The sequence below is a fragment of the Nipponia nippon genome, unplaced genomic scaffold, assembly GCF_047370975.1.
Source record: "Nipponia nippon isolate SJK-2023a ecotype South Korea unplaced genomic scaffold, ASM4737097v1 scaffold_5, whole genome shotgun sequence".
NCBI lineage: Eukaryota > Metazoa > Chordata > Aves > Pelecaniformes > Threskiornithidae > Nipponia > Nipponia nippon.
In genome coordinates, this window is record NW_028262369.1 from 32,554,616 (window position 1) to 32,567,090 (window position 12,475).

Below are 12,475 nucleotides of genomic sequence, written 5' to 3' on the forward strand. Positions count from 1 at the left end.
GCATTTATACGGCTGTGTGGAATAGGATTTTTTTTTTTTTAAGCCAAAAATGAGTGAAGGTAATAAAGAACTTATTTTGCATCTACTAGAAGAGCATCATGGTCTTAGAATCTGAACAAGGCTTTACGTTCTCAGCCCACAGGAGACTGAAAGGCCCATGAGGGATAAAAGCAACAGCTGTAAAAGAGAGCAAGGCAATCTAAAGACCACACTCACTTGTGCTAGGAAGCTACAGTTCTCAGCTGACAATGGGGTACAGTAGTGTACAGAAGCGCAGAAAAGAACGACCATGGGAAATGAAGTTTCATCATGCCCCATAAGGACAAGAGGTCTTCTTAGGTCAGAAATAAAATGCGTTTCTACATTTCCAGGAAGATTGGAATTGAGTAAGAATCTAATAACTGACAACAATTTCATAATAAAGCATGTAATTAGGATTATATGAACAGAAGTACAGCCAAGCATAGCAATTGCTATAAATGATGCAAATCCTGTGCCAAATTCAATGCTGGCATTAGCACGGAAATTTCTCCCAAGTATCCAACCGAAATCCAGCTACCAGGCAGCGAGAAATGCATTGTCTCATGTCTGTAAACTCCATACAGACCACCCAAAAAGCCATAAAGCACAGCATAAAGTATCTATCAAGTTTTCAAATTGCATTTTGCATCTGTAGCCAATATAGCTATATACAAGCAAAATGGGCCAAACTTTCCCCTTATGCTTCTAATCTGAAATCAACAATCCAGGAATTAACTTGGCTCACTGGTTTTATCCTTCCAAACTACCCATAACTGATTTCACCGATGACTTCAGTACTATTCCTTTAGCAGCTAGCTACTTAGAAGCACAGTACAAACAACTTTACCCACAGAAATAGAAAATTAAACTTTTTTTTAAAGATGGGCTATATGCGGTTCTACTTCTCTCTGTGTTTAACTGGTAATTGCAAGTACAGGATGGAAGGCAGAAGGTTCAATTGTAGCTATTTTATTCAAAATGTTTGTGTTTGTCAAAGAAATCAGTATGACACTCAAGAGACAGAAGCCCTATCAAGAACAGCTCAGACCACCCTGATACATTTCATCCTGTCCAGTGCAGTTTGGTCTCTGCGGAACTGAGGCTCCAACTGAGCTAAGCCTTAGTCACTGTCCACATGCAAGTTCTACATCTGTGGCAAAGGCCAGGTAAAATGACTTGCCCTGCAATGAAAAAGGTCAAACACCTCACATTCACCTTGGACTAAGAAAACACACATGGACAGTTATATAAGTTCAGCTGATGTAAAGCAATTCTGCTAGAACTCAAGAGACAAGAAAGAATTAATGAAAAAAGTCATATGCAATTGATCAACTGAAAAGGACAACAGAAAGGTTTTCTTCCAGGGTTAAAAAAATACCACTCAGGATTACTGAGCAACGATGAAAGTACTGGACAAACAAGGGCTTAATGTTGCATCCTTTCCTTAGGATCTTCATTTTAAGCTCTTCAGTGATGGAACTTACTGATGAAAGCATTATTTTCTGAGGCTATTTAAATAACTGGGGGGGGGGGGGGGGGGGGGGGGGGAAGAAGGTTGCAAAGCCAAGTACAGAAGGGGTAGAGCTGAGGCCATCCGGGCTCCTCAGCACTAACTTGCACAGATTGCATGCACGTCTGTGTTCCAGTTTCCTCTTCACCCCCGTTTACTCTTTTGCGTACAAGTTTAACAGCCTTTTTCTCCAGGTTGTCTAAGTGACATCAGGGAGAACCCTAAGTATACTGGTAAGATAAAGCCCAGTCCTTGGTGCCTTTCCCTGCTCTGTAAAAATACACAGAAGAAGCAGAACTGACATCTGTAAAGATAACTGCTTAGCCCTTGCAGCCCAGTATGAGAAGCATGCCTCACCAATCTACGTCTGTGTCGAACTATCTGCCCATTTGACATTTCCACCATGCGTGTAAAAAAACAATTCTTCAACAGCTTTTAATGTAGCTTCACTTAGGCTTCCTTTTTTTCTGGGGAGCAAAAGAACTTCCTTAACAATATTACGTCTTCAGCAAAACTTGGAATTTCACATCTATTAAAAATGTTCATAGACTGTGCAAACTGATCTAAAGACACCAATCCTGCTGCACCAAACTCAATATTCATTTTCTAGATACTGCACCTGATGAAAACAGCTATATTGGATGGAAACGGATACATCAAGCACTATCAGCACAACTGAAATAAAAACCTGTGAGTTCAAATTTGTCTCCAGTCAAACCCCTGCACACCCTGGTGACACCTAAAATCATGGGGATACTACTTATTGTTTCAGATTTAGCAGCAAAAGGAAGTAATTTCCAGCTCTAAACCGTCAAGGTGGTTTTTTTACCTCTGTAATTCCTGATTGGGGCCCCCAAAGACATCTGGCCCAGCTTTACAGCCTGAGGAAAGCAATACACCAGAGGGGTCTCCTTCATTAGACACTGCAACCACATTATTCATCCCCCAGGCACAGAAAGAACAAATAAGCAATCACTTGCTGATAGTGCTGTATGGGTCATCCATCAGGAAGCTCTTTTGCCTGCTTGTCTTACCTCCAAAATAGGTATAGTAAAACAAAAAGAGGTCATTCGAGCATATTACATTTTAAAAGGCTCTGGTTACCTTAACATGGACTATTAACTCCTTACAACTTTTTTCCTAATAAAACTATAGCAACCTCCAACAGTAGAAAAGCAATGGACTGCTTTAAGCTGAATTTATGAAAGAATCCAATAGGAAGATGAAAAATTTCCTCCTATGAACTGCAAATGCCCTTTTTCTTTTCCCAGGGAGTCATCTGTTTAAAGCCAGAAAGCAACCTTTGCTAAATAAACAGTTGTTTCATTTACTACCACGTATCCACTTGGCTAATGGAGTTAATGCTGCCCTACTGAATCTTCGGACATATTTTTTATTTTAGAAATTGTATCGTATTTCCTAATAAAAGTCAAGAACAATATTAACAAAACAGTAATCTATATTGGCTTTTAGTGACTTACAAGATGTACTGATTTGATGCAGAGAGATGCCACATGATAGACAAAGATCCCATTAAAATACTTTTAATTTGAGGTATTCTTTAAGCCACTACTTGGCATTTGCACCTCAACTCATTCACAGCTGTATTTTCAATTGGAGGAACAGAGCATTAATAAGAAGACAGATGATGATACTGAACATGCTGGCAAAGTCACGTAAGGACTATGCAACGAATACATGACAGTCATTGGCAAAGATTCAAGCAGCTCCCACAGTCTACAGCTCAAAGAAATAAAGAATGAAGTAGAACTTCATTAATCAAAAATGGAAAGGGAAAAGCATTTTTGCAGAATAAAGCCACTAAAAACCAGAAAAAAAAAAAAAAATCTTTCCCATTTATTTTCTACTTTACAGGAATGTAGAAAAATGCAGCATAATAAGTTCACTTCTCCTTTCCCATCGCTACCAAGTAGCGTTAAGACAGTCAGAAATGCAATTTTGGGGAAAAAACTAACACAAAAAACTCAACACACTAGAACCACATCAGCTCCAAACGTAAATTAAAATTGTTTTCCTCAAACCAAGAACAGCTACCAGAGCCTCACAAATTCTATTAATTAACATAATATCTCAATTAATTACCACTAACCTAGAAATCTGGGAAAGATCAGAGTTTGTAATTGTAGCCACCTATACTACCAGATTCTCACTGAGAAAGCCAAAGAACAGCAAGAGACCTTCTGCAAGTCACCAATGTTTTTCTCTCATACTAGGAGTCTGTCACTATTCTACTAATTTGATACTTGACGATTTCAGTTGTATTCCTATTCCTGGCCTCCATCCATACCACTCTCCATCCAAAACATACGAAAGTAGTCACCAAATTCACTCTGGAGTTGTATCTAGGAGGACAGACACAGGGTTCTTCTCATCCTGCACAAAATGGTTATCTGAGCATCTTCAGCTGCTGAAGGAAACAGAGAGAGTTTCCTTCATAGTTCTCACAGCTTCTCCCAAGATGGTTAAGGACTTCAGCATAAGGAATTACTAACAGCAAACTCCTAAATAAGCACGGATTTAAACTTGCAGATGATTACTCCACTATCATTGTGAACTAAGCATCTGAAAGCATGGTCTTGCATGTGGGCTTTCTCAAGCACATGAGTTGCAGCAGATATGCTACTCTAAACCAAATTTTAAAAGCTCCATTTTCTTTGCGCAAGTCAGCCAAACTTTTGATAAGGTTAAGAATTAAATTGAAAAGAAAAAAGCAACAACAACAACAAAGTTAAAATATTCAAACAATTTGAGCAAGACCTAGATAACACTTGCGTTGCTTGAGATGTTAGAACTACTGCATTTTAAGCCTGCACTGAGAACAACTGCCATACAACCAGCGGCCAGTATTGCAATCAAACATGTCTAACAACAATGTAAGCCTACAGCCATAAGGTATTTAGAACCTCAATATTTCCAGCTAGCACATTAGCAGATAGGAAAGTTGCACTCCTATCCTAATGAGGCTTAGAGAAGAAAAATTTAACTTGCTTGCTCTCAGATACAGGAGGTAGAAAAAGTCTTGAACAAAAATAGCAGGGGTATAAATCCGACTTTCAAGGTCAAATGTTTGATTTGCTAGCAACGAAGTAAAACAAAGCAACTAGAGAGGGAAGAAAAAAAAAAAGTAGTACTAGCTGTCTATGGCAAGCAAAAAAAATCTAGGTCTTCTCAAACACCCTGTGTCCTGCTTAGTGTTTCCCAAGTTCAAAGCATGACACTCTCCTTTCTGAAACGGTTTCAGCTGAAACACTGGCCTAGACATCACATCAAACATTTATCTTTGCTACTCAAACTTTAGCTTTCAAGGGAAGGGGCAGTCATGAAGAGAATCACAAAAACATCTGGACTTGTGAAGGCTAGACCACAGTGTGAACCTCAGACAGTTCAGTCTCACTCCAAGCATATTTGATTCTCATGTCCTCTAGGCTAATAATCTTCTATGAAGCAGTACTTAAAGGCTCCATAGCCAGATGATCTTCTGAACACTCAGTTCAGTAAGTTTATCTGGAATAACCTAGAGATTGTAATTATCTGAGATGCATAAGGACAGATTTCCAGCCTCAATGAAAACTGAGATTTGCATGTGGGACAAAGAGTTAAGGGGAAAACCAAGTTAAGGACAAACAGTCAATTCAAATAAAATACAGAAGCTGCAACAAGACGTTGCCCTTCACTTGGCATGATTAACAATTACAAAAGAGCAATTCCAAGAAGCTGTTTAATATGCAAATATAAGTCAATGAGTACGAGTTTTAAGCAGCATGAAATCTTAACAGGGAGACTATTATTCACAGCTGTTTAATTCTGACTAATAAAGAAAAAGGTATATATATTTTTATGTTTCACAGTATGTAACTTTAGTCCCTTCTTACCCCAACCTGAAACATCACCTACTAGGAATGGCTGGGCCTGGAGCTGCCATTGTTTCTTTGGGTTCTTTCTGGGCTCTGTCTTTTCCTGGGTCTGCAGCAAGGTGAGATGGGATGGACAGCGGAAGCACAATAGCCACAGTTTTTCTCTCTCTCCTTCCTGTTCAACAAGGAAAGCTATCCCTCAGTTGGGCAGACATCGCACATCTTGACATCTTATTACACATATCGGTTCAGAGCAGGTTAAAGGTTGCGGCACAGTGAATGCAAAGGACTAAATATGAAAGCAATAAACATACAGCTCTCTTGGACATTTCTGAGCCTCCCTTCTCAAATATATGAGTTTTCTTCATATTTTTTCAATGAAGAAATTCAATCTTGTTGCAGTGGAAGGGTTTACAAAAGATCAAATTTTACTGTCTTACTCCTAACCAATCCGAGCCTGAGTTGCAATGTATAAGCAGAACAAAGACCAGTGGTTTTAAAACAGACCCAGACAGTCCGTTGGCTTATATTACTGTGTTTCCCACCCTCCATATCAACAGAACTCCAAAAGACAGGGAGCAGTTGAACTGTTTTTCATAACTAAGTTTACCACCCTATTGGTAGTATCATAACACAACAGTTATGATTAACTCCATAGATACCCTGCACTGGAAGCTATCCACAGGGTTAACTGTTTTCACATCAAATTAGAAACCAAAATAGTATTAGGGGAAAAAAAAAAAAATCTGTAGTAGGTAATATTTAAAAGTTTTAGTCCAGGACAAATTCTGGTCTTAGCTGTACCAACATCAGTCCAGCATAACTCCAGTGTAGATATGCTGATTCAGACATACTCAGCTGTAATCAAAATATTTCCCTGAATTTTACTCACAGATTTCGTATCTCAAACCTATGGAACTTCCTCCCTACTTCTGCAGACTAAAGAAACCATCACCCAATACAGAAGGAGGCAGGCAACAACACAATTCAGCTATAATTTATATTAATTAGTAGAAGGGAGTTAATAGAGGGTCTCTTCCCCCCATAAACACAGCAACGTGTCCACTCTGCACTCAGCACCCTAGAGATACTCCCACGTCAGACCACGCACCCACAATAGATCCATTTCCAGATATAAGTTTTAGAGAAGACGCAGGGAGAGCAGAAAGCATCTGGGGTATTGTAAACAAAGCAAGTTACTACCACTAGCTCGGGGGTTAGTAAATTGGAAATCTGTGTTCAAGCTTTGCTGTTAGTGTCAGGCAGCAGGCTCTCTTTCAAACTGTGCAGGCAGAAGACAGGTGCTATGTTGGAAGGCAGCATGTTCCCCCATCAACCTAAGAGGAAAGGCTAGTAAGCAAGATAAAATACCAAACCTTCACTTGGATTACTTTTTCTTTTCTGCAAGACAATAAATACCCCCACATCTTTTAAGTGTTAAGGGGTTTGAAGTTGTAAGAGTAATTCTTAGCCTTTCCCTTGCACTTTGTGTATCATTATACATACACTGTAAACTGAATTTCATCAAGTATCGTGCTCACTATGGTGTACCTTGGCTACAGCTCACGTATTACACATAGCCAAATGGATAGTTACTGGTTTCATGAAGTGCCCCCAACACAAAAGAATTTTTGATTTCTGGTTCAGTTTAATTGAAGGTCATGCTCAGGTTCCAAAGGAAATTAGACTGGGCAGGATTTGCCCTGGGGTTCGATAATGCTGGTCAATCTCCCCCCGCCCCCCCCCCGCCCCCCCCCAAGAAAAAAAAAAAAGGCTTCCAGCCCTATTTGTTTAGCTACAACTCTTTTGCCTTCTCCTTCCTGGAAGGATTCCTGATGTCTTTCCCCAAATAACTCAACTGTTTGTTTAGCTGAGAAACTCTCCTAGTAGCATAGAACAGTTTTTCTTCAGCTGGTGGGTGACATCATCTTAATGCCTTTCACATGAGAAAAGAAGCACAAACCACATCACTAACGCATGTAACACATCCAGGTCATCTGCCTTGCTGGGAAATGGAAGGGGTCCCACATGTTAATCCTCGTGTCACATTAAGGCCCTTAATACTTCCACTACACTTAAGAAAGAACCTATTTACCCACTTTGGCTAGATGGTTCATTCCCACAAAAGTCTGACTCAGTGACCTGCCTCCCAACATGGCTACCGTGTCCAGTTAAGTAGAAGCCTTGTCATGAGGTGGGAGATAGAGAAGAAGGCAATGTTGTACCTGAGCCTATTGTATGTCCAACGGAGTCAAAGGAAAGAACCACTGAATCTGTAACACAAGAGTACAAGTTCATTTTCCCCTTTTTCTTAGCACCATTTCTTGCTGTAACATTTTCTTGTTATTTTGCTTAAATAACTCCTTACACTCCCTTCCACCAGGAAGCAGAACAACTTCTTCACCAGCCAGACAAAACAACAAGCATCCAGCAAAGGCAGAACACTGGAGTATGCAACAAATCACAATGTCATTACCCAATGAAGTAGCTACAATTTATTGAAAATAATTTCCCTTTATGCCTAATAAGCTTGGTTGACCTTGCCAAAACTGAATCATAATATGCTTTTGACTGCTAGACTGGAGAGCTTTTTCTTATCAAATGTATTATCAATATTTTGTCCCCACTTAGGGGACTCGCCTGTTATGATCAGCTCTTCCCTGACACTGTTTGCTAAGCCAAATATTTTGTGCTCCTTGCAGTTCTCACTATGTTTTCCACATCTTTACTCACACTAGTGGCTCCCCAGCTGAATGCATTTCAATTTATCAATACCCTTCACCTTTCTACTTTATGCAACACATGTGCCAAGTATCAAAAAAATATAACCTCTCTACTTGATATCCTTTTATTTTGCCATCTGGGGATCACAATAGCATTTAACCATGATCACAATGACAACTCTTGCTCACCAGTTAATGCCTGATACTTTTAGTCACTGTTTCATATGATGTGGCACATTTTCCTTCAATTGTGGTTTACAGTTCATAGTTTTTATAAATGCAACTTGACATTTGGCCACATAGAAACCCTTACTGCCTGCTTGCACTTAGCTCACCCCATGATCCAGTCCCCTTTATTAGTCATTCATTTTCCTCATATACCACTCTCCCAGCCGAGAACCTGTTTGCAGAATTTATCAGTAATAATTTGATATTCCGTTCCAAGTACAATATGGTACCATGCTCAACGGCGGGGGTTTTTTCCAGCTGTATTCTTACTTGAGACAAACCAACACTTATTTTGTTAGCAAGCCTCCTGGTTTGCCATCCATTTTGATGCCAATCCCAACTGAAGGAGAAAGTCTACTGAATTCTACTCCACTACCAGTGGAGCAGAATTGGGTCCAGAACTTAAAGACAACTTGTCAATGGGTAAAACACAGCAGAGAACAAACCACCATGATAGGATTAATAATTTTACGGAATTAGAAGCTTTAAACTGACACAGCAATAGCAGCACTGCCTTTCATCTTCAGCTAAATGAATAGATTGAATCCCTTAAAGTTTCTCTTTGTAACTTAGGCCTCAAATGTGATCAACTGATCACACATCCTTTGCAGCACCACAGCAGCTGCCCCGGTGCAAGCCCTCAATGCAAGGCAAAAGGCCCAAGCACAATCAGATTGAGTGTGCTGAAAAGATGTTAAGCTCCCACTGCATCGCCTTACATTTGGGCAGGCTACAATCACAGATATTGACAGTTACCACATTTCAGCTGACAATAACTTGACACAGGACTGAGCCCATGGCTTTTCTATACTGTACATCATCCTCATGCTTATTTTCCAATTCTTACAAATTCAATAAGAAAGTGCTAATTTTCAAAATAAACATAGTAAAACTGTTCATTTATCTGGATTTAAAACAATTTTAAAAAAGCAGGTCTGTGCTGTCCCAGATCCAACACTATGGTAGTAACATTAAAAAAAAAAATAAAGATAGTTATTACTAGTCTCAAAACTTATTCCAATAAAAATAAAAATCCATCTGGACTTAACAACTGTATTTCCTCTTTTGGGAATAAAATTCAGACATCTTTATATTATTCTAAATAGCAAGGGGTTTAATTCATTTTAACTGCGTTAAATTCATCTGCCATCAATTAATTCTGAAGTATCTCTGTGGGGTTCTACTTTTAAAAAACTGTTGAGATTTTTATCAACATAAAGTATTGCTTTGTAGTTAATGCCAAATTTAAATGTTGTTCATTTTCCTGCAATAAATTTTGCATTCAAACACTGCACATGAAATATTAGGACTTGCCTAAGAATGGCTGAAAAGCATTGCAAGCACCAAATTAATACCATTATTGCAGCCCACAAAAATAGTATAATGTTTCATTCTCTTAACTGAGAACATTATCTTCTTCATATAAACAAAAAAAATTACAAGCAGAGTAAACATGTGAGCTCCCTTTTCCAATCCAGTCCTCCCTGTGACTATTAATTTCACAGTTTCAACATCAAATTCACTGTGAATAACCTGTAGTGCAGTCAATTCCTGCTCTGCCCTCACAAGTAATTTCACAAACCATGGATCTTTATTAAAACACTGTGTTTATTTCTGGCATTAACACTTCAAAAGGGAAGAAGCTATAAACTTGGAAAAGGCTGAGAAAATAATCATGTGTCACCTTTCTTCCACCCAGACAGCTATTCGCATTCAGCCAAATTCAGAGCTACAGGTTATTTTTGTCAGAAGTTGATGGAGATAAGCATTTCTTTGAGGCAAGCCAGACTTATTTGCAAATACACCGAGTCCTGCTTCCACAAACATAAGAAGAAAAGTTTCTTTGCTTCTGGCTTCAAGTCTCTTCCAGTCATCTCTCAGTTCAAACTCCTCCTGGCTTTCTAGACTTTTTTTTGCAGAGACAAAGTGGCTGCTCAGTCTGTGCCCAGTGCCTCCCCCCAAGCCCCTGAGTTCCCTCTATCTTTCAAAGGCAATCTTCAAAGGCTCTACCTTTCAAAACTTAATAAGACACAATGTAAAACATACCCACTTACATGCGCCCTTGCTTTAGGTGCCAAGAAGTGGTTTATGTCTGAAGGAGCAATCCCTAACCTTTCAGCTACCTACTTCCATAAAGCAGCTTAAATGTTTTTTCTCCTGCCTTCTTAACTGAAGAGCAGCTTTTATGCCCAAATCATGAAATCTGACACCCAATAACTTGCCAATATGCACAGCTTAAGGCTGCACACACCACAATGCCAGCCTTTTACATCTGTTTTCATGTTAGCTACAATCATTTTTTCAGTGGCTACAGCAGTTTAAAAAAGAAAAGAAAAAAAAAAAGATACAGCAAAATCCAAATGCAATTCCAGATCTGATCCAATCCATTGGAAGAAGCAAAGACAGCAGAAACACTCACTTATTTAGAAGGTACTTAGTGCTAGGAATAGCAATGGCTGAGACCTCATCAGCCAGACTACAAAGTTGCTTTGGGTCACTTTGTGTCAACTTTGGGTCAAAGTTGCATCGGGACCTCTGCTCTGGGACACTTTCCCCTCCTACCCACCATCCAGCTAGAGGATCAAAAATTGGACCAACACATGAATCTGCTCCATCATCCCCCAAAAAACAGTGCTGTGCAAGGCTACCTGAATGTGCTCCATCACAGTCGTTTTGGAGCATGGAGGAGTGCTGTATGAGACCCCTCTTCCAGGACAGCTCACTGCTATGGAACAAACACAAGGATCCCGTTTGGTTCAGGAACCAGGAGCTCCAAGACAGACTGTGCAGAGAGACTCAATGCTGCTCTGGGAACAAATTTAAACTCTGTTCCAACAATGCTCCATACTGGACGGAGAGCTGAAGTTGCCTTTGAAGGAACACACCTGGATTTGCACAGTTCTGTCCTGAAGTGGAAAAAGCCTGCAAATCTGAGGTGGCTACATTTGTTGCTGCACTTACACCACAGTCCAGATAAGCCACCCAGGTATGAGGATTGATTGTATTTCAAGGCATAGGGATGCACTTCAAGTGTCACTCACCCCTTATCTCTTCACGTGCACACACCCCTTTCCACTCCAGTGTCCCTCATCTTAGGTCTCCTGCAAAATCCTTCCTCCTCTTTCTTTAGTTAACCGTGAGCTTTCTCAGGGCCTGGATAACTCTGCACCACACTCCCTTGTCCCCAACACAGGCAAATTAAATTACTCATCTCGCTGCATATATTGTGCACCTCGGGTCTAGGCATTTCTGGACACCAGATAACTATTTAACTGCTACTCCTTACAGATTGCCCTATCTTTTCCACTACTCTAGTCTCTGAACAGAAAAATAAATTAAGATTTGCATCTTCATAAAGGCGCGATGATCCTGACAAACAAACTGCAGATTTGTAGGAGACAAAGAGAAACAAGGCCATGTTAGAAAACATCTTAAGTTTCATACTCCAAGAGAGAGATACAGACACCATAGGATAAACATTTAATATCACGCATGGGTACTGCACTCGAGAGATGTGTGGAAACAGCTCTTAAAGCCCAGTTGTGTCAAGTTCCTGAAATCATGTAAGAGCAAATACATGGACCAACTTCCAATGCAAATACTATCCTTGCTTTGATTTCATCATTGATGAAAATGTAGTATACAAACTGAAAACAAGCAGTGGCAACACAGAATGAGAATAGCAAATATAATCCACATTTAATCAAGAACTGTATATAACCTGTATGTTTACCTAAGTGCTGTTTCAGAATTTCAATTAAGGCTTTTACAGTAAGTCCCTCTGGGAAGCCAGTAACTTTTTTTGCGTTTTACAGATTCTCCCTGCAAGGATTTGCAGACATTTTTCTCATCCTATTGGAAACCAAAGAAGCTGAACCAATAACTTCTCTTATCCTTTTTCTCTCTCTCTTTAAAAAACAAAAAACAAAAAAAACCCAACGAAAACCAGACTTTAGCAATAAACCAACTTCCCCAGGAAAAAAAAAATCAGTAAAAAAAAAAATGATTGCGTGCTGCTTTGGAAGTGGTCCTGAGAAACCACAAACCATCAGTCCCACAGGAGTTATAAGAGTTTAATAATAAAGGCTTAACACAGCCTCGATACCACATACCATTAC

General features: G+C 39.6%; 1 protein-coding gene across 8 annotated transcripts in view; it reads right to left on the reverse strand.

Annotated features, from left to right (window-relative positions):
- Positions 1-12,475, reverse strand: part of ST3GAL3 (ST3 beta-galactoside alpha-2,3-sialyltransferase 3) — a 203,813-nt gene that overhangs the window by 140,744 nt on the left and 50,594 nt on the right. For 6 of the 8 annotated variants that reach the window (XM_087733941.1, XM_087733939.1, XM_087733944.1 and 3 more), the window contains exons 3-4: positions 7,632-7,679; positions 5,447-5,581 (exon numbers count right to left, since the gene is read on the reverse strand). The exons of 1 other annotated variant lie outside the window; for it this stretch is intronic. In XM_087733941.1, the coding sequence (XP_087590067.1) occupies positions 5,447-5,581; positions 7,632-7,679 (183 nt within the window). The remainder of the gene's footprint in view (positions 1-5,446; positions 5,582-7,631; positions 7,680-12,475) is intronic. One more of the 8 variants, XM_087733943.1, reaches the window with a different exon arrangement.